This window comes from Bos javanicus, chromosome Y (genome assembly GCF_032452875.1).
Source record: "Bos javanicus breed banteng chromosome Y, ARS-OSU_banteng_1.0, whole genome shotgun sequence".
Classification (NCBI taxonomy): Eukaryota; Metazoa; Chordata; class Mammalia; order Artiodactyla; family Bovidae; genus Bos; species Bos javanicus.
Window position 1 is genome coordinate 619,995 of NC_083898.1, and position 23,634 is coordinate 643,628.

General features: G+C 35.5%; 1 protein-coding gene across 1 annotated transcript in view; it reads right to left on the bottom strand.

Moving 5' to 3' along the window:
* Window positions 1-23,634, bottom strand: part of LOC133243828 (lysine-specific demethylase 6A-like) — a 185,273-nt gene that overhangs the window by 9,681 nt on the left and 151,958 nt on the right. The window contains exons 24-27 of the mRNA XM_061410557.1: window positions 14,359-14,473; window positions 12,805-12,992; window positions 8,347-8,488; window positions 827-953 (exon numbers count right to left, since the gene is read on the bottom strand). Coding sequence (XP_061266541.1) covers window positions 827-953; window positions 8,347-8,488; window positions 12,805-12,992; window positions 14,359-14,473 — 572 coding nt within the window. The remainder of the gene's footprint in view (window positions 1-826; window positions 954-8,346; window positions 8,489-12,804; window positions 12,993-14,358; window positions 14,474-23,634) is intronic.

Consider the following 23,634-nt stretch of genomic DNA (forward strand, 5'->3'; position numbering starts at 1 on the left):
TATTTTTTTTGTGCAAAGGTAAATGGGATTGATTCCCTAATTTCTCTTTCTGATTTTTCATTGTGAGTACAGAGGAATCCAAGCAATTTCTGTGTACTGATTTTTGTCCTGTAACTTTACTATTTCCTAAGTCATTGAATAATAATCTGTATATATGACCACAGGCATTATAGTTTTCAGGCATATTACATTTAGTTGTTTATAATTTGTGTCCTCTAAGTAGAATATAATCTCATGTAGAACAGCTTACCACATTTTTATGTGTTTACTTTTAAATCTTTGGCACAAGAGAAAAAATTAACAAATGTTTATGAAAGTAAGCAGAAAGGACTTACTAGTACGTGGCATGTAAATATATATATGTATATATATGAAATAATATACATATACCAAAATAGATATTTGGCAACTGTGTACTTGTAATAAATAGTTCCTACTTCAAAATATGAGATTATAATCATCTGATAAAGAAAGTCTTACATAATTGCTACTGTTAGGAGATACTTCTGAGTAAACACAGAGTTAACAGAATATTATACCATTGGGAGGGAAGTTTAAGGGAGAATGGATACATGTGTATATGTAACTGAGTCCTCTTGTTGTCCACCTGAAACTATCACAACATTGTTAATCAGTCATGCTCCAATACAAAATAAAGAGCTAAAAAAAACTATTATACCATCAAATGAAAATTTAATATAATAGCTATGATATTCAATTTCAACAAAATGCATCGCACGAAAAGTATATGTAAGTTTATAATTAAAAGACAAAAGAAACCAAACCCTAGAAAAACCACAACAAAACGGTCAATAAGAACAGTTACCTCACAAATGCTACAGTAATGTGCTGGTTCATCATTTGTCCGTCCATGCCATATAACCTCTTTTCCTGCTGTAATAAGAGCTTCCCTCAATGTCAGACATTGCTTCAGAATTTTCATAAGACAATACCTAGTGTAGAGAATTATTGTGACAACTGAATATTGAGTACTTTTAGCACAAATAACAAATAACTTCAAGAATCGTGTTTCCAAGTCTAAATTGGAGGCTGAATTCTTTTGATTATAAGGTAATAAAGTATATATTTACTCTTAGATAGTCAAAACAATCATTTATATATGACTGACTTTAAAGTTCTGGGTACTGTAAAATATTATTTATGGGTTATATTTTACAGTTAGTTTAATTATAGTACTAAAGAAAAAAGTACTAAAATTATTGTTTCAAATTTTAATTTGAAGGTAATCTAATGGTATCTTTAACTTTTTGGTATCTAATTTATATTAAACTTTTTGGCAATGTGTATTTTCCATACATTCATGCTTCTGATATTCATATAGTGAATTTTCACAAATTGTGCTAGTTTTTCCATAATTTGATATTACTACTCAAAATTGTGTCCTACAGCATCCACAAATGTGTCTCAAAGCTCTCCTCTGAAGACACAAGTGGATGATGTAATCTGGGAAGAATGATTTAACTCTAAAAAGCAGAGAACTAGTTTAGCAAGGTGATGTCACACAATGTGAACAGTATAACCTCCAAAAGTATTAGTTTGATTATATTATTTTGATCATCACTAATTTAGAGCTTTCTGATATACTGAACTGCTACTGAATCAGAGTCTGGAAGATATTATTATTATACAAACTATTATTTGAAAGAAAAGATAAAACATTAAATATATCTACTATCCTCCTTATATTTACTGCTTTTAGTCTTTATTTCATATTCAAATGTAGAGTTACAGATAGCAAAGGCTTTATTTCCTGGTTACCTTCAGTAAGACTATACCTGGCATATAATAAGCACATAATAAATACTTGAATCCTAAGTAGGAGATGACTTATCTTTCCCAGATTACCTTACTGACAGAGCTACACACAAAACTGAGCCTAAAAGAGTGATAACACCATGGACAGCCTAAGATCCTTCTAGCTGGTTTTGTTAACTATTCAAAGAACACTTTGTATATATGTTACAAAGCTGAATCTACTACATTATCTTTTTTTAAGGATTTTATTAAAGGATTATTCTAATTTTAATGAGTATATGAGCTGTATAAAAATAGTCAAACCACTATAATAAACATAATACATTTCAAGTATCTTCAAATGTTAATTATGAACTGAAGAGTGAAGTTTTCCCTTAAACTTCAATAAAATTATTTTTAAATTAAAAAAAATAAAGCTTATTGTGAAAAACACAGAGAAAAATCAAGAATAAACAAAGATATACCTCACTACCTCTACTTTAAGCTAAAATGTACAAATATATTATCTTCTTATCATACATCAATGAAAACAATTAGAAGGAAGGAAGGAAATAGTAGTGCTTAAAAAGCTGAACAGTTCTATGAAGCCTACAAGACCTTCTAGAACTAACACCCCAAAACGATGTTCTTTTAATTATAGGGGACTGGAATGAAGAAGTAGGAAGTCAAGAAACACCTGGAATAACAGGCAAATTTGGCCTTGGAATACGGAATGAAGCAGGGCAAAGGCTAATAGAGTTCTGGCAAGAGAAAGCACTGGGCATAGCAAATACCTGCTTACGACAATACAAGAGAAGATTCTACACATGGACATCACCAGATGGTCAACACCGAAATCAGATTGATTATATTCTTTTCAGCCAAAGATGAAGAAGCTTTATTCAGTCAGCAAAAACAAGACCGGGAGCTGACTGAGGCTCAGATCATGAACTCCTTATTGCCAAATTCGGACTGAAACTGAAGAAAGTGGAGAAAACCACTAGACCATTCACGTATGACCTAAATCAAATCCCTATAACTCATAGAGTGGAAGTGAAAAATAGATTTAAGGGACTAGATCTGATAGACAGAGTGCCTGATGAACTATGGATGGAGGTTCGTGACACAGTACAGGAGACAGGGATCAAGGCCATCCCCAAGAAAATGAAATGCAAAAAAGCAAAATGGCTGTCTGAGGAGGACTTACAAATAGCTGTGAAAAGAAGGAAAGGGAAAAGCAAAGGAGAAAAGGAAAGATATACCCATTTGAATGCAGGGTTCCAAATAGCAAGGAGAGATAAGAAAGCCTTCCTCAGTGATCAATGCAAAGAAACAGGAAAACAATACAATGGGAAAGACCAGAGATTGCTTCAAGAGATACCAAGGGAACAGTTCATGCAAAGATGGGCTCAATAAAAGAAATGCTATGGACCGAACAGAAGCAGAAGATATTAAGAAGAGGTGGCAAAAATAGAAAGGCAATGCCAAAGAATGCTTAAACTACCACACAATTGCACTCATCTCACACGCTAGTAAAGTAATACTCAAAATTCTCCAAGCCAGGCTTCAGCAATATGTGAACCGTGAACTTCCAGATGTTCAAGCTGGTTTTAGAAAAGGCAGAGGAACCAGAGATCAAATTGCCAACATCTGCTGGATCATCAAAAAAGCTAGAGAGTTCCATAAAAACATCTATTTCTGCATTACTGACTATGCCAAAGCCTTTGACTGTGTGGATCACAATAAACTGTGGAAAATTCTTCAAGAGATGGGAATACCAGACCACCTGACCTGTCCTTTCAGATATCTGTATGCGGGTCAGGAAGCAACAGTTAGAACTGGACATGGAACAACAGATTGGTTCTCAATAGGAAAAGGAGTACGTCAAGGCTGTATATTGTCACCCTGCTTATTTAACTTATATGCAGAGTACATCATGAGAAACGCTGGGCTGGAAGAAGCACAAGCTGGAATCAAGATTGCCGGGAGAAATATCAATAAGCTCAGATATGAAAATGACACACCCTTATGGCAGAAAAGCGAAGAAGTAGTAAAGAGCCTCCTAATGAAAGTGAAAGAGGAGAGTGAAAAAGTTGGCTTAAAGCTCAACATTCAGAAAACTGAGATCAGAACATCCGGTCCCATCACTTCATGGCAAATAGATGGGAAAACAGTGCAAACAGTAGCTGACTTTATTATTCTCAGTTCCAAAATCATTGCAGATGGTGATTGTACCCATCAAACTAAAAGATGCTTAGCCCTTAGAAGGAAAGTTATGACCAACCTAGACAGCATATTAAAAAGCAGCGACATTACTTTGCCAACAAAGGTCTGTCTAGACAAGGCTATGGTTTTTCCAGTGGTCAAGTACTGATGTGAGACTTGGACTACAAAGAAAGCTGAGCACTGAAGAATTGATGCTTTTGAAATCTGGTGTTGGAGAAGACTCTTTAGAGTTCCTTGGACTGCAAGGAGATCCCTCCAGTCCACCCTAAAGGAGATCAGTCCTTGGTGTTCATTGGAAGGACTGATGTTGAAGCTGAAACTCCAATACTCTGGGCACCTGATGTGAAAAGCTGACTCATTTGAAAAGACCTTGATGCTGGGAAAGATTGAGGGCAGGAGGAAAAGGAGACACCAGAGGATAACATGGTTGGATGGCATCACGGACTCTATGGACATGGGTTTGGGTGGACTCCAAGTGTTTGAGATGGACAGGGAGGCCTGACATGCTGTGGTTCATGGGAAATCAGTAAGTCGGACACAACTGTGAGACTGAACTGAGACTAAGACCACTACAGAAAAATGAGAAAATTCCTCTTGATGGAAGAAAAATTGTGGTGTTTGCATTTCTAATATTGAGAGAAATCCTGACAAACTGGATGGGTCTAGACAATATTGAGAATAATGAAGGTAGAGAATGAAAATGTTGAAAGTGAAAAAGGCTTTAAGTTTATGACCAAGTGAGAGATATTTTAAGTTTATGACCAAGAAGTAAGAAAACTACAAGATGATTTTTTCTTCATTACTTTTTCTCTCTTATCTCACTATTCAATTTGTATGTAAACTTTTGAGTTCAATCTTCACAAGAGTATGTTGTATAATCTTTCTCTACTTCAATTGCTACAATCACAATCCAAGTTAGCTAGCTGGATTTCTTCAATTGTCTGTATTCTTTTATTTTTATCTTCCATTTTCCAATCTTTACACCCAAAGTAATAAACAGATTCACACTTTAAAATTTTAAAACAAAAATCTCTTTCCCTTCTTCTATAACACATAGAATTACTATCTAAACTACTTAACATTGCCTACAAGAACCCTTGTGGGCTTCCTTAGTGGCTCAGCAATACAGAAGATTCCTGTCAGTGCAAGAAACATTGGTTCAATCCCTGGGTTTGAAAGATCTCCTGGAGATGGAAATAGCAATCCATTCCAGTATTCTTGCCTGGAGAATCCCATGGACAGAGGAGCCTGGTGGGCTAAAGTCCATGGGGTGGCAAAGAATCACACATGACTGAGCAAATAAACAACAAATACATCTATAATCCTGTACCTTAGCAGTTTCCTGAATTCATTACCACAGATATTCCTTTCCTTTGTTATGCTACAGCCATTTCTGTTCCATAAACACATAAAAGTTGTTTTTATTTAAGGCTTTCACTTGTTTTCAGGATCTGAAATGCTTTTACCCCTCACTTTTCTTCTAGTTCTCCTTTTTATGATTCTTGTCCATTACAGAAACCATGCTGTCATAAACCACTAGAACAAAAGTAGCATTCTCCATGACCTTAACCAAAAAACAAATTTGTAAAAATATACTTTATATATATTACTTCATCATAACTTATTTATCTGTTTGGGAATTTATCTAGGTCACCCTGCTTATTTCACTTATATGCAGAGTACATCATGAGAAACGCTGGGCTGGAAGAAGCACAAGCTGGAATCAAGATTGCCGGGAGAAATATCAATAACCTCAGATATGCAGGTGACACCACCCTTATGGCAGAAAGTGAAGAGGAACTAAAAAGCCTCTTGATGAGAGTGAAGGAGAGTGAAAAAGTTGGCTTAAAGCTCAACATTCAGAAAATGAAGATCATGGCATCTGGTCCCATCACTTCATGGGAAATAGATGGGGAAACAGTGGAAGCAGTGTTAAGACTTAATTTTTTTGGGCTCCAAAATCACTGCAGATGGTGACTGCAGCCATGAAATTAAAAGATGCTTATTCCTTGGAAGAAATGTTATGACCAACATAGCATATTGAAAAGCAGACACAATCACTTTTCCAACAAGGTCCGTCTAGTCAAGGCTTTGGTTTTCCAATGGTCATGTATGGATGTGAGAGTTGGACTGTGAAGAAAGCTGAGCACCGAAGAACTGATGCTTTTGAACTGTGGTGGTGGAGAAGACTCTTGAGAGTCCCTTGGACTGCAAGGAGATCCAACCAGTCCATTCTAAAGGAGATCAGTTCTGGGTGTTCTTTGGAAGGAATGATGCTAAAGCTGAAACTCCAGTACTTTGGCCACGTCATGTGAAGAGTTGACTCTTTGGAAAAGACTCTGATGTTGGGAGCGATTGGGGGCAGGAGGAAAAGGGGATGACAGAGGATGAGATGGCTGGATGGCATCACTGACTAGATGGACGTGAGTCTGAGTGAACTCCGGGAGATGATGATGGCTAGGGAGGCCTGGCGTGCTGCGATTCATGGGGTTGCAAAGAGTCGGACACGACTGAGCGACTGAACTGAACTGAACTGAACTAGATTAAGTCATACAAAGAAAGAGACTGTTTTTTATATTCCACAGTACCCATTTCATTGCCAGGAATATGGTCAAGAATAGAGTTAGTGGTTCTCAAATATTTGATTAATGGGAGTCATTCTGCCTAAAACCTAAGGAAAACATAGGTCAAAAAGAGACAAATGGAACATTTGGATCAGCCTATTGATTATTTTCATGAATTAGAGTTAATGGTCATATTGAAGTTACCAAATGACCATCCATAATTGTGGATCTATAATATGAATTACTGCCTTAGTTCAGAATTTGAGTGATGGATGCTCTTTCAAACTTTTCTAATTTTAAATCTCAAACATTGAAAGAAAAAGGAATGAGTCAATAAGTAAAATAGTGCATACCCTTAGTGAACAATTTTTGTTTGCATATATTTGTTAGAAGAAAATTTTGAAAATAAATGAAAGATTAGCACTATTTCTCAAGATACTAGTTTGTGAGACTAACTAGACTAGTCTAATAAGACTATCTAGTCTAAGATTCAGTACACTAAATCCTTGTCTACCATTCACAAACACACAGAAGTGGTGAAAGGAGTTAAAAAGAACAACAGAAAATAGTAATTTAAATATTTATTTTGTGATGGCATGAGGGGAGAGAAAGTGAAAGAAAAACATATAAACTGAAGTTTGGAGAAACAGTGCTAAGTGGCTCGTCCTGAAAATACATACCAACAGACTCCAAAAACATGATTCCATTCTAAACCACAATAAACCACCACGTAAACTTTCTGCTTTTGTAACTTTTTTGTTGTGCGTGTCAATTCTCTGATTTTGTAAACTTATGTTTACAATATATGCTAGTCTGTTAAGTGGGCAAAAGCAGTACGTCTAAAAAAACAACGCATATATATTAATTAAAAATGACCTATTGCAATTCATGGGGTTGCAAAGAGTAGGACACGACTGAGCGACTGATCTGATCTGACTGCAAAAAAAAAAAATTACGAACCATCACTTCAACCTTCAGCAAGTCAAAAGCTTCTTACAACAGTAACATAAAGGATCACTAATCACAGTTCACTACCAGAAATATACCAATAAAGAAAAATCTCAAATACTGTGAGAATTAGCAAAATTAGACATGAAAAGAAAGTGGGCAGGAAAGAAATGGTGCAGACACTTGTTTAATACTGATTTGCCACAAATCAATTTGTAAAACACACAGAATCTGCAAAGTGCAGTCAGGTAAACACCAATAAGATGATGTATGCCTATATTCTAAATATACCTACAAAAGAAATGGAACAGAAACCTAAGATAACAAATGAGCAATTAGTAGACTATATATACACATACATATATATTTAAACTGTTCATCTATTAAATTTACAAATGGATCAAGAAGGGGATAATTTGATTACAGTAGAATATATAACTAGTTAAGACTGTTTAAAATGATTATTTATGAGATATTTATAATATTTTCACTCCCTGTGCTTCAGACAGACTTACAGGATTAAAACTAAAGGGGTCCTAGGACATCAGATTGGTCAAAGGTTAAGAAAAAGGACACATGTATGAGTTTCCTAGTAAAGAATCATGTATGCCTTCATTATTCTCTATGCCACAATAATTGGCATATTTTTCAAAAGATATTTCAAAAGATATAAAGTATTTTTTAACATGTGAGTATTAAGTTTCTGGGGCCACTTTATCATCTGATATCAACTGATATAAATCTTCGGGAGAAAAACATTCATTAGGTAACTTTATCATATTCCCTGTGCTCCATTTTCTCCTCACCATAAGCATCCAAAAGAAGAACTACAGCAACTTTGGAAAGGACTTACTTAATCATTTCAAAAAGCTTGGGATCTGAAACTTTGATGTTTCGTGCCATATTCCAGGACAGATGAACCATGGGTACTACTGACTTTACACTTTGCAATTTGTTCCACTCATACCGTTCCACTGCCAATTTATACTGGCTGGCTAGGATGGGAAAAAAAAATTTAAGTTAAAAATGAAAGTACAAAATATATGAACATAATCATTATCACCACTCAGGTCATCATTTTAATGATAATTCTGAAAAACTAAAAACACTAAAATATGGTTCTCATAAAAATTATAGTTAAAAATTGCCATTAAAGAGCACTTCTTCAATTGCTAGTTGTATCCAACTCTTTGCAACCCCATGAACTGCCACATACCAGGCTTCTCTGTCACCATGTCCCAGAGTTTGCTCAGATTCATGTCCACCAAGTTGTTGATGCTATATTACCATTTCATCCTCCATCACCCCATTTTCCTCCTGCCCTCAATCTTTCCCAGCGTCAGGATCTTTTCCAAGAGTCAGCCGTTTATATCAGGTGATCAAAGCACTGGAGCTTCAGCATCAGTCCTTCCAATGAAAATTCAGGGTTGATTTACTTTAGGACTGATTGGTCTGACCTCCTTGCAGTCAAAGGGATTCTCAAGATTCTTCTCCAGCATCACAATGTGAAAGCATTAATTCCTCAGTGTTCAGCCTTCTTTACGATCTAAGTCTCATATTTGGACATGACTACTAGAAAAACCATAGTTTTGACAATAAAGACCTTTGTTGGCAAAGTAATGTCTCTGCTTTTTAATATGCTGTTTGGATCTGTGATAGCTTTTACTCCAAGAAGCAAGCCTCTTTTAATTTTGTGGCTGTGCTCACTGTCCACAGTGATTCTGGAGCCCAAGAAAATAAAATCTGCCACTGATTTCAATTTTTCCTATTTGCCATGAAGTGATGCAACAGGACACCATGACTTTAGTTTTTGGAATGTTGAGTTTTAAGTCAGTTTTTTCACTCTTTTCTCTTACCCTCATCAAAAGGCTCTTTATTTCCTCTTCTTTATGCCATTAGGGTGGTATCATCTTCCTATCTGAGGTCACTGATATTTCTGCCACAATCTTGATTCTAGTTTGTGATTCAACCAACTTCTCATTTCACATGATGTATTCTGCATAGAAGTTAAATAAGCAGGGAAACTACATACAGCCTTGACATACTCCTTTCTGAATTAGGAACCATTCTGTTGTTCCATGTCTGGTTCCAATTCTTCTGATGTTCTGGTTCTGATGTTACAAGCAGGTTTCTCAGGAGACAGGTAAGGTGGTATGGTATTGCCATCTCTTTAAGAATTTTGCAGTTTCTTGTGATCTACACTGTCAAAGGCTTTACATGCCAAAGTAAAGGTTTTTCTGGAATTCCCTTATTTCTCTGTAAGCCCAAGAGATGCTGGCAATTTGATCTCTGGTTCCTCTTCTAAATCAAGCTTGTACATCTGGAAGTTCTCAGATCACAAACTCTTAAAGCCAAACTAAAAGTATTTTGAGTATTACCTTGCTAGGATGTGAAGTAAGTGAAAATGTACAGTAGTTTAACATTCTTTGGCACTGCTTTTCTTAGGGACTGGAATGAAAATTGATCCTTTCCAGTCCTGTGGCCATCGCTGAGTTTTCCAAATTTGCTGGCACATTTAGGGCAGTAGTTTAATAGCATCATCTTTTAGGATTTGAAATAGCTTAGCTGGAATTCCATCACCTCCACTATGTTTGTGGAAAATCTTCCTAAGTCCCACTTGACTTCAGAATCCAGGATGTCCAGATCTAGGTGACTGACCACAACATGTGGCTATCAGGATCATTAAGACTTTTTTTGTACAGTTCTTCTGTGTATTCTTGCCACCTCTTCTTAAATCTCTTTTGCTTCTGTTAGGTTCATGCCATTTCTGTCCTTTATTGTGCCCATCATTATATGAAATGTTCCTTTGCTATGTCTAACATTTTTGGAGAGATCACAAGTCTATCCCATTCTATTGTTTTCCTCTATTTTTTATTTTTTTTTTCTGCATTGTTTACTTAAGAAGGCCTTCTCTCCCTGCTGTCCTCTGGAACTCCGTGTTCAGTTTAGTATATCTTTCCCTTTAGCCTTTCACTTTTCTTCTTTTCTTAGCTATATGGAAGGTGTTCTTGTCTCCACTCTGCCTTCTAGCATTACTTTTTCTTGGGATGGTTTTGATCACTGCCTCCTGTACAATGTTACAAACCTCTATCCATAGTTTTTTAGGTGCTCTATCAGACTAAAAATCCCTTGAATCTATTTGTAACTTCCACTGTGTAATAATAAGGGATTTAATTTAGGTCATATATGAATGGTCTAGCGGTTTTCCCTACTTTCTTTAAATTAAGGGTTAATTTTGGTTTACAAAGCTCATGATCTGAGTTACAGTCAGCTCCAGGTCCTGTTGCTGCTGTTCAATAGAGTGTCTCCATCTTTGGCTGCAAAGAATGTAATCAATCTGATTTTGGTATTGACTATCTGGAGACGTTCATGAGTACAGTCATCCCTTGTGTTGTTGGAGGTAGGTTTTTGCTATGACCTGTATGTGCTCTCGACAAAAACTCTGTTAGCCTTTGCCTTGCTTCATTTTGTATTCCATGGTCAGGTATCTCTTGACTTCCTACTTTTGCATTCCAGTGCCCTATGATAAAAAGGACATCTTTTTTGGCTGGAGTTGGGTGCCATTGTCTTCACCGTAGCAGCTAGATCTGGTAGTTTCATAGAACTGTTCGACTTCAGCTTCTTTAGCACTGGTAACTAGGCCACAGACTTCGGTTACTGTGATGGTGAATGGTTTCCCTCGGAAACAAAACAGATCATTCTGTTGTTTTTGAGATTACATCCACATAATGCTTTGTTGACTATGCAACCTACTCCATTTCTTCCATGGGATTCTTATTCCAAAATAGTAAATGTAATGGTCATCGGAATTATATTTGCCCATTCTCATCCCTTTTATTTCACTGATTCCTAGGAGTTCACTTTTGTTATCTTCTGCTTGGTCACATCCAATTTATCTAGATTCATGGAACTAACATTCTACAAATTATGTGTTTATTTGTGAAAATATGAATAAATTATGAACATGAATGTACATGAAATATTCTATGCAATATTTTTTTTCTTTTACATCATCAGACTTTAATTTCCCCACCAGACACATCTGCATGTTGTTTCCACTTTGGCTCAGCCTCTTCATTTCTTCTAGAGCCTTTCTCAGTAGTAAGTTGGGCATCTATTATGTGGGGGCTCATCTTCTGGTATCATATGGTTTATACTTTTTATACTGTTCATTTGGTTCTCAAGGCAAGAATGGGAAAGTGGTTTGGCACTCCCTTCTCCAGTGGACTACGATTTGTCAGAACTTTCCACCATGTGCCTGGTATTAGGCTTTCCTTTTTTACACCTCACCTTTTAACAAAGACAGACAAGCTAGGATTCATTCAGATCTTTCTGGCCCCTAAGGCCAGACTTTTTCATGCTGCATAGATTAAACAGAGTCTGACAAAACATCTCATGTGGTATATTAGAAAAAATAAAAAGCCTAAAGAATAATTATTCTATTATGCTTTCCCCCAAGTTTTCTTTTATAAAAACAATATTCAATGCTCTAAAATAACAAAAGTATATTGTCTATATCTGCAAAAGCACATTTTTGTTATTTGCTAACATTTACTCTTCTTTATACCTGTCCTAGCTAGAATTCTTTCTGTGTTGTTGGGTGTTGTCATTATAGACATGCCTGAACTGGCTAAGTCTGCTCCTGCCCCTGAAAAGGGCTCTAAAAAAGATGTGACCAAGGCCCAGAAGATGGACGGCAAGAAGCCTAAGCGCAGCCACAAGGACACCTACTCCGTGTACGCGTACAAGGTACTAAAGCAAGTCCATCCGGACACTGGCATCTCATCCAAGGCCATGGGAATCATGAACTCCTTCGTCAACAACATTTTCGAGTGCATCGCTGGTGACACATCATGCCTGGCGCATTACAACAAGCGCTCGACTATCACATCCAGGGAGATCCAGACCGCTGTGTGCTTGCTGCTACCTGGGGAGCTAGCCAAGCATGCCGTGTCCGAGGGCACTAAGGCTGTCACCAAGTATACCAGCTCCAAGTAAATATAATATGTCTTGCCGCTGTTAACAGAGAAGGCAATGGCATCCCACTCCAGTAGTACTCTTGCCTGGAAAATCCCATGGATGGAAGGCCTGGTGGGCTGTAGTCCATGGGGTCACTAAGAGTCGGACACAACTGAGTGACTTCACTTTCACTTTGATTAGCTAGAATTCACTCTTTGTATACTAGCAACTGTATTTCTCCTAGGACAAATTTTCTGAACTTCTAGTGAGTTATTTTCCAACTCATCATTAGAGAGAATTTTTTTAATGTACTACTTATTACTTATTACTGTTACTGTATTATTTACAATACCTGTAAGTGGGCCAACATTCCAAGCAATATTGTTGCACCAGCCAACAGCCTGAACCCAGTGCACAGTGCCTGCATTTATCCAGACCAAATCTCCAGGTCTTTGAATAAACCTATATACAGGAACATTTGCTTCATAAAGATCTTCAAGATTGGGCCACCAAGAACTCATCAAAAAATTCAAATTATTTCTGAAAAAAATGAATAATGTTACTGGACAAAGGTTTTTTTTAATGTCTCATCAAAGATGAAAAGACACTTCTAACAGATTTTAAAATGCTCTCACTTTATATAGTTTAATAAAACTTAATAGTACTGTCAGAACTTCAAAAGAGGGCTGTAGAATAGAAGAAGCAATTGAAGAAAAGTAACAACAGAAGAGAATAGGTACACTTATTTAATTATTTAGGTACCATATGTCTAAACTTACTTTTCAAAAGTACAAATGTTAAATTTTCAAATTAGACCAAAATTAATTAGTTTTTTCGTTTAATGTAGATTTTACTTAGGTGTAATTCATGTACAATAAAATCCACCTATTAATGAGTGTTGACAAACAGGCAAGAATCATTAAAATCAGGTACTCTGGGGCCAGACATTCTCAGGGGCAACTGGTCAACTCTTATCAAGCACAGTATAAACTTTAGTACTATTTCATCCAATATTACCAATATGAAACTGGAGAAATTTATGGCACACAGATCAAACATCTTTTTCAAAAATTCAAAACAGCAGTGATTTTAAGATAACATGTTATCTGCAACCATAAAATAAATTATTGAAATTATATATATTAGAAGCAGTATCCTTCTGCAAAACAAAATTATAGAAGTTGAGAAGACATATGTTATTTCTAAAGTTTAAGATAAATCATTCTAGCTTGTTATTTTTTATTACTCTGCAGTTTAAACTTTGGGGATAGCACCTGTATTTCGCAAGTACATTTGACCTAAGATATCTGAAATAGAAGAAAATTAAACCCTAAAAATAGTTGTGTGTTAGTTGCCCAGTCATGTCTGACTTTTTGTAACCCTATGGACCATGACCTGTCAGGTTCCTTTGTCCATGGAATTCTCCAGGCAAGAATATTGGAGTGGGTTGCCATTTCCTTCCCCATAAAAAAAAATAGTTCTTCCCAAAAATAATCACTGCAATGTATGTGTAAAAATTACCACATGATATAACTTAAAGAAATAAATTCTATTAAAAAAATTCATTATAAAAAAAGTAAACCTTATACATAAGACAAAAAACTTGATCATACATTATCAATAATTGGGAGAAATTTGGAGTACTGTTTTTCTAACCACTGACATACTTTTTAGTAAATAAACTATGAGTAAATATCCTTTAAAATGTTAAAGAATTTAGTATTGAAATATGTGTATCAATTTTAAAATAATCATACATGATACATATAAGAATTACATTCAATTCTTAATCATGTATGTTACTATAACCATATCATTACCAACTCTGAAACAACAGCAGGTAATTGCCCTTTGTAATAACTTTTATCGCAATTATTTTCAAAGAAAATTTAGTTTAGAAACCTACTTTTCACAGAAGTCATTCAGAACACCCCAGTAACCTTCAGGAACAACAAACCATTCACAATCACCTGGACCAATATTTATGTTAACAGAACAGAAGTTGTTATTTTCTTGGTGACCTAAAATGTAAAAGGAAAAAAATCATTATGACACTATAAATGCATGCAAATAGGGACCAAAAGAAAGCAGGAGTAGCAATACTCATATCCGATAAAAAAGACTTTAAAACAAAGGCTGTGAAGAGAGACAAAGAAGGTCACTACATAATGATCAAAGGATCAATCCAAGAAGAAGATATAACAATTATAAATATATATGCACCCAACACGGGAGCACCGCAGTATGTAAGACAAATGCTAACAAGTATGAAAGGAGAAATTAACAATAACACAATAATAGTGGGAGACTTTAATACCCCACTCACACCTATGGATAGATCAACTAAACAGAAAATTAACAAGGAAACACAAACTTTAAATGATACAATAGACCAGTTAGACCTAATTGATATCTATAGGACATTTCATCCCAAAACAATGAATTTCACCTTTTTCTCAAGCGCACACGGAACCTTCTCCAGGATAGATCACATCCTGGGCCATAAAGCTAGCCTTGGTAAATTCAAAAAAATAGAAATCATTCCAAGCATATTTTCTGACCACAATGCAGTAAGATTAGATCTCAATTACAGGAGAAAAACTATTAAAAGTTCCAACATATGGAGGCTGAACAACACGCTGCTGAATAACCAACAAATCACAGAAGAAATCAAAAAAGAAATAAAAATTTGCATAGAAACGAATGAAAATGAAAACACAAAAACCCAAAACCTGTGGGACACGGTAAAAGCAGTCCTAAGGGGAAAGTTCATAGCAATACAGGCACACCTCAAGAAACAAGAAAAAAGTCAAATAAATAACCTAACTCTACACCTAAAGCAACTAGAAAAGGAAGAAATGAAGAACCCCAGGGTTAGTAGAAGGAAAGAAATCTTAAAAATTAGAGCAGAAATAAATGCAAAAGAAACAAAAGAGACCATAGCAAAAATCAACAAAACCAAAAGCTGGTTCTTTCAAAGGATAAATCAAATTGACAAACCATTAGCCAGACTTATCAGGAAACAAAGGGAGAAAAATCAAATCAATAAAATTAGAAATGAAAATGGAGAGATCACAACAGACAACACAGAAATACAAAGGATCATAAGAGACTACTATCAACAATTATATGCCAATAAAATGGACAACGTGGAAGAAATGGACAAATTCTTAGAAAAGTACAACTTTCCAAAACTCGACCAGGAAGAAATACAAAATCTTAACAGACCCATCACAAGCACGGAAATTGAAACTGTAATCAAAAATCTTCCAGCAAACAAAAGCCCAGGTCCAGATGGCTTCACAGCTGAATTCTACCAAAAATTTAGAGAAGAGCTAACACCTATCCTGCTCAAACTCTTCCAGAAAATTGCAGAGGAAGGAAACTTCCAAACTCATTCTATGAGGCCACCATCACCCTAATACCAAAACCTGACAAAGATCCCACAAAAAAAGAAAACTACAGGCCAATATCACTGATGAACATAGATGCAAAAATCCTTAACAAAATTCTAGCAACCAGAATCCAACAACACATTAAAAAGATCATACACCATGACCAAGTGGGCTTTATCCCAGGGATGCAAGGATTCTTCAATATCCGCAAATCAATCAATGTAATACACCACATTAACAAATTGAAAAATAAAAACCATATGATTATCTCAATAGATGCAGAGAAAGCCTTTGACAAAATTCAACATCCATTTATGATAAAAACTCTCCAGAAAGCAGGAATAGAAGGAACATACCTCAACATAATAAAAGCTATATATGACAAACCTACAGCAAACATTATCCTCAATGGTGAAAAATTGAAAGCATTTCCTCTAAAGTCAGGAACAAGACAAGGGTGCCCACTTTCACCATTACTATTCAACATAGTTTTGGAAGTTTTGGCCACAGCAATCAGAGCAGAAAAAGAAATAAAAGGAATCCAAATTGGAAAAGAAGAAGTAAAACTCTCACTATTTGCAGATGACATGATCCTCTACATAGAAAACCCTAAAGACTCCACCAGAAAATTACTAGAACTAATCAATGATTATAGTAAAGTTGCAGGATATAAAATCAACACACAGAAATCCCTTGCATTCCTATACACTAATAATGAGAAAACAGAAAGAGAAATTAAGGAAACAATTCCATTCACCATTGCAACAGAAAGAATAAAATACTTAGGAATATATCTACCTAAAGAAACTAAAGACCTATATATAGAAAACTATAAAACACTGGTGAAAGAAATCAAAGAGGACACTAATAGATGGAGAAATATACCATGTTCATGGATTGGAAGAATCAATATAGTGAATATGAGTATACTACCCAAAGCAATCTATAGATTCAATGCAATCCCTATCAAGCTACCAACAGTATTCTTCACAGAGCTAGAACAAATAATTTCACAATTTGTATGGAAATACAAAAAACCTCGAATAGCCAAAGCGATCTTGAGAAAGAAGAATGGAACTGGAGGAATCAACCTACCTGACTTCAGGCTCTACTACAAAGCCACAGTTATCAAGACAGTATGGTACTGGCACAAAGACAGAAATATAGATCAATGGAACAAAACAGAAAGCCCAGAGATAAATCCATGCACATATGGACACCTTATCTTTGACAAAGGAGGCAAGAATATACAATGGATTAAAGACAATCTCTTTAACAAGTGGTGCTGGGAAAACTGGTCAACCACTTGTAAAAGAATGAAATGAGAACACTTTCTAACACCATACACTAAAATAAACTCAAAATGGATTAAAGATCTAAACATAAGACCAGAAACTATAAAACTCCTAAAGGAGAACATAGGCAAAACACTCTCTGACATACATCACAGCAGGATCCTCTATGACTCACCTCCCAGAATCTCGGAAATAAAAGCAAAAATAAACAAATGGGATCTAATTAACCTTAAAAGCTTCTGCACATCAAAGGAAACTATCAGCAAGGTGCAAAGACAGCCTTCAGAATGGGAGAAAATAATAGCAAATGAAGCAACTGACAAACAACTAATCTCAAAAATATACAAGCAAATCCTCCAGCTCAATTCCAGAAAAATAAATGACCCAATCAAAAAATGGGCCAAAGAACTAAATAGACATTTCTCCAAAGAAGACATACAGATGGCTAACAAACACATGAAAAGATGCTCAACATCACTCATTATCAGAGAAATGCAAATCAAGACCACTATGAGGTACCATTTCACACCAGTCAGAATGGCTGCGATCCAAAAGTCTACAAATAATAAATGTTGGAGAGGGTGTGGAGGAAAGGGAACCCTCTTACACTGTTGGTGGGAATGCAAACTAGTACAGCCTCTATGGAGAATAGAACTGCCTTATGATCCAGCAATCCCACTGCTGGGCATACACACTGAGGAAAGCAGAAGGGAAAGAGACACGTGTACCCCAGTGTTCATCGCAGCACTGTTTATAATAGCCAGGACATGGAAGCAACCTAGATGTCCATCAGCAGATGAATGGATAAGAAAGCTATGGTACATATACACAATGGAGTATTACTCAGCCGTTAAAAAAAATACATTTGAATCAGTTCTAATGAGGTGGATGAAACTGGAGCCTATTATACACAGTGAAGTAAGCCAGAAGGAAAAACACCAATACAGTATACTAACGCATATATATGGAATTTAGAAAGATGATAACAATAACCCTGTGTACGAGACAGCAAAAGTGACCCTGATGTATGGAACAGTCTTATGGAATCTGTGGGAGAGGGAGAGGGTGGGAAGATTTGGGAGAATGGCATTGAAACATGTAAAATATCATGTATGAAACGAGATGCCAGTCCAGGTTCAATGCACAATAGTGGATGCTTGGGGTTAGTGCACTGGGACGACCCAGAGGGATGGTATGGGGAGGGAGGAGGGAGGAGGGTTCAGGATGGGGAGCACATGTATACCTGTGATGGATTCATTTTGATGTTTGGCAAAACTAATACAATTATGTAAAGTTTAAAAATAAAATAAAATTTAAAAAAAAAAAAAATAAATGCAATGAACAGTGTGTACATGTAGCAGTGTGTATCTGTTCATCCTAAACTCAATGAAAGAAATATCCCATTAAATTACTGCTCTGTTTTGAGGACTGGGTGAAAAATAAATGCTTATAGATTAATGAATGCCATATGAATAAGTAATAAATATTAGCTATTATCAGTGTTACTACTTTCTTCTCTGTAAACTACCCCAACTCACAAAGAGTACCAAAAATTAACAAATGACGACATAGAGAACAAAGTTGTGGTTGCTGAAAGGAAGGGTACAGGGAAAGAACAGTCAGGGAGTTTGGGATTTACATGTACACACTGCTATATTTAAAATGGATAACCAACAAACCTGCTGCTGCTGTTGGACCTGCATAGGGAACTCTGCTCAATATTCTGTAATGACTTTATGGTTACCAGAGGGGAAAGATGGGAGAAGGGATAGTCAGAGAGTTTGGGATAGATATTAATACACTGTTGTTTTTAACATGGAGAACCAACAAGGACTTGCTATCCAGCACAGGGAACTCTGCTCAATACTCTGTAATAACATTATGGTTCCCAGGGGAAAGGATCGGGGAAGGGATAGTCAGAGAGTTTGGGATTTACATTTACACACTGCTATATTTAAAATGGAGACCCAACAAGGACCTACTGTACAGAACAGGGAACTCTGCTCAATATTCTATAATTACCTTATAGTTACCAGAGGGAAAGATGGGGGAAGGGATAGTTAAGGAGTTTGGGATGGACATGGACACACTGCCACATTTAACATGGAGAACAAACAAGGACCTGCTGTCCAGCACAGGGAACTCTGCTCAATTCTCTGTAATAACCTTATGGTTATCAGGGAGAAAGGATGGCGGCAAAGGATATTTAGTGAGTTTGAGATGGACATGTACACAGTGCTGGATAACTAACAAGGGACTGCTGCACAGCAAAGAAGGGATCTCTGCTCAATACTCTTTAATAACTTTATGGTTACCATGGGGGGAATGGAGGACAAGGGAGAGTCAGGGAGTTTGGGATGGACAGGTATACAATACAAGTACACACTGCAGTATTTAACCTGGAAAACCAACAAGGACCTACTGTACAGCACAGGGAATTCTGCTCAGTGTGGCAGCCAGGAAAGGTGGGGAGTTTGGGGGGAAGTGGATACATGTGTATGTACAGGTGAGTACTTTGCTGTCCACCTTAAACACTGTTTATCAGCTATACACTTCAATACAACATAAAAAGTTAAAAGAAAGAAATGAATGAATATTATTTTCACAATGTAACTAGTGAGTTAGCAACCTGTAAGCCCTATAAACCTTCAAATTTGATATTGATACATACTGTAAATGCTTATACCTTTCCCACCACAGGTAGAGATGGTAAACTCTTACAAAACAGCCTCCGAATATGGCCTCTAAATTTTTAAAAATACATTTAAAAGCTCATGTCAGTAGGTAAAGTATGTTATAGAAAGTATCATTTATTTTATGTAAGAACAGACAAAATGTTTACCAACTAAAAAAACACTTAGAATGATTTTTTTTGTGAATTAAAGGAGCTGACTAAAACATATGACACATTTTCTCTAAGGATCGCCTTTTGAGTTTCACAGTTTGATGTAATGACAAACAAATGAAACATCCCAAGACTTCTAGGCATAAATGAAAAACAATAATATGCTAAATTTAGCTTCAGCTCCTAGATTTTAAATTAAAAAAAAAAAATAATTTTTTTTCATTTTCTGTGATTGATTTCACTTTCACATATTTATTGTTATAAAATGTTCTAAATCAAATGCAATAATTTTGAAATACAAATAAATCTTAATAGATCTAGTCTAATATCATATACATTAAAAATCTTGAAAACTAACATTCTTGCCCAGTATTAAGACATTATTAATGGCTAAGAAGGCCAATACATTACTTTTTCAACTATTAAAATTATTCATATTTCTTTCCACTTGACCCAAATACTGACAAAACAGTACTATCTATCTAAATTTCCAATAATCCTGGGAATAAACATTCCAACAACTGGGTTTTATTCCTGATTGTACATCAATATCCCTGAGGAGCTTTTAAATAATGACATCTGATCCTCAAAATGATTCATTATTTCTTCTGAAAGCTTTTCAGCAGATTCCAATTACCAAGGTTGCCAACCCAAACTCATGAAATAAGCAACAAATACTCTTCTTTTAAAAATTAGTTGGGTCATTCTACAGTGAGAAGGTACTGAAGAAGATATCAGAAAAACAAACAAACAAAATGACCTGTAGGCTGTACACATCATCATATAGCTGAGTTGGTTTTTTCTGCTACCATCTGATTTGACTGTCCAGAGACTGGAACTTTATTAAGTACTTAGCTGTCCAGAGACTGGAACTTAAAATTATTAAGTACTTCAACTGTCACCTATGACATAAGCTATATTAATGCAAAGAGAATGATTTTATATTTGTATTCCATGAAACTTTATGATTTAAACCAGCAGATAGTACACTATGGTCCACTGATCAAATACCCATTCTTGTAATTAAAATTCTTGGGACTCAGATATGGCATCAAACTATGCTCTATCCATATATGTTTTCATGCTACAACATAAGAATTAAATAGTTATAACAGAGACCTTGGAGAAGGCAATGGCACCCCACTCCAATACTCTTGCCTGGAAAATCCTATGGACGGAGGAGTCTGGAAGGCTGTAGTCCATGGGGTCGATAAGAGTCGGACATGACTAAGCGACTTCACTTTCACTTTTCACTTTCATGCATTGGAGGAGGAAATGGCAACCCACTCCAGTGTTCTTGCCTGGAGAATCCCATGGACAGAAGAGCCTGGTGGGCTGCCGTCTATGTGGTCGCACAGTGTCGGACACGACTGAAGTGACTTAGCAGCAGTAGCAGCAATAGAGACCTTATGAACTTATAACTTCGTATTGCTGCCTGACAAACTACAACTTTCATTAACATAATCAAAACTAAATAGCATTTTAACTGGAAAGCATATCATACTTTACCCTTCCATTTCTTTTTTTAAATTCCAAGGGCACATCCATAATGTTAAGAGGAAAATAACAAATGTCAAATGTAACACTCTTAATGGCAATGTGTAGATGACTTACACCACTTGATAGGAAAGGCACTGTACTTACTACGTTACAATGTTCTTTCCGTCCTAAAATATCAGTTCTTTGAAACTACCAAACCAGAATCTCATCACCTTATGCCTCATATAAAACAGTGAATAAATTAGAAAATTTAAAATATATTATATGATAATAGCAGAAATTTCCCCCCCAAAATCAACAAAACTGAGGCTGAACCAAGGTTTGTCTATGGGCAGGCAAGTAAAGCTGTTTATAGATAACAAATTAATTAAATCGTATTTGGTATATCTTAAAAAATATTTCTAGAGAAAGTAAAATGTTTCCACATGATTAGCTTTTTGTTGAAAACAGTTACTAAATGAAGGTACTGGAAGAAGTATCAATAATCAGCTTTAAAAAGTAAATAATTTTGGAGGCAACATCAATAATCAGTTAAAAAACAAAATAATTTCAAGCATTTCTTCCTGGCCCATAACAAGTCAACAAATACTATTAGCACTACCTAACTGGTATTGTTTACTTGAGAAGTCAATGCCCAATATGAAGTGACTGAAGGTTTTGCCTCTACAAGTGGTCTTCACAGGATTAACTGTTAGGTGAGAATATTTTCAAAGTTCCAAATATATTAAATTAAGTTCTCTTGAATTGTAATCTGCTAATATATATTACAACTAATGGTAGGGAAAATATGTCTGGGAGAAAAGCATAGTAGGACAAATTGACAAAGTCTGTGAAAATGTTAAAGTACATAATGACTGAGGTTTTTCTTTGTATTATTCACTGACAAATACCTTGTGAAAATTTTTTGTCTCCTACTCTGACTTAATGAATATTAAATCTGTGAATTTATGACAGAAATAGAAGCTGACAATCCTGATATTCCCTATACAGTATCAATACTTTATAATTTATAGAGACTAACAATTTTTGAATGAGGCCAAACAGCCACTGTTATAATATCAAGGTATTCATACACTCGTATGGTATTAAAAATTAAATCAAATGCTACCCTGTACATTCCTTTAAACATTTGCAGCATATATTTTATAAGTTCAAACTATAACTGTAGTACCTTTTTCTGACACTAAAGCAAATGCAGAACATTTTTATACTGTAAAAGCCTTCTAGTATCTGATCTTCAACTGAAAAAACCTGCATCTGAAATGCAACTAAGTGCAGAGAAAATGTAAAAGTAAAAAAAAAAAAACACACAAAAAACAAAACCAGAAACAAACCCTAAGACAATTCTGTAAATGCCTTCCAACCAACTAAATAAGCTAAATAAAGTAAATATATAGACTGATAAAAAGAGTGTCTGGCAGTATCTAGTTGCAGAAAAATAATTTTAAAGATGAAACATATGAAACATACAAGATGGGGGAGATGCCTGAGGAGAATTGGCCAGCTGGGGCTTGCAAGAAAAACAAAACAAAACAAAAAAACCCACAGAAAAAGATTAACCATAAACTTTTGCCACAGAATAACTTTAACAGATGATGTACATTTGCAGCTCTCCTGACAAAAGGGAATACTGACTTGGAATCCCAATAAGGTAAAATGTCATCATTTCCCCCATTAAGAATGTTTGCATTTTGTCAATTATTTGTCTCAGTGTTTTTCAACTATTAGGTATTTTGACTTTCATCAATGAAGACACAAGGAAATCAATTTTTTCCTGTTTTTACATATGTATCTTCATAATATCCTCAGTTTAATCTCTTGGCTAACAAAACATGAATTACTTAATTCTTTAGCTTTGAAAGTCACCTGAATTCTGTATTAGTTTCTGTATTGTACTTTTAAGAAATATAACATAATGAGATAGTTTTAAAAATAGAGTGCATCATATATTTGAAGTATTTTCAGAGAAGTTTTACATCATATAGGACATATATTAATGTTCATTATTAGTAAGAACATGTTGAGAAAACATGGAAAACTGACAGTTTGCAGTCAATGGGGTCAAGACAGACTTTCACTGTCTGTGTTAACACCCCCTTGCTAGGCTAAAATTTTTCTGATTTTTCTGATGGTTACATATAAAATGT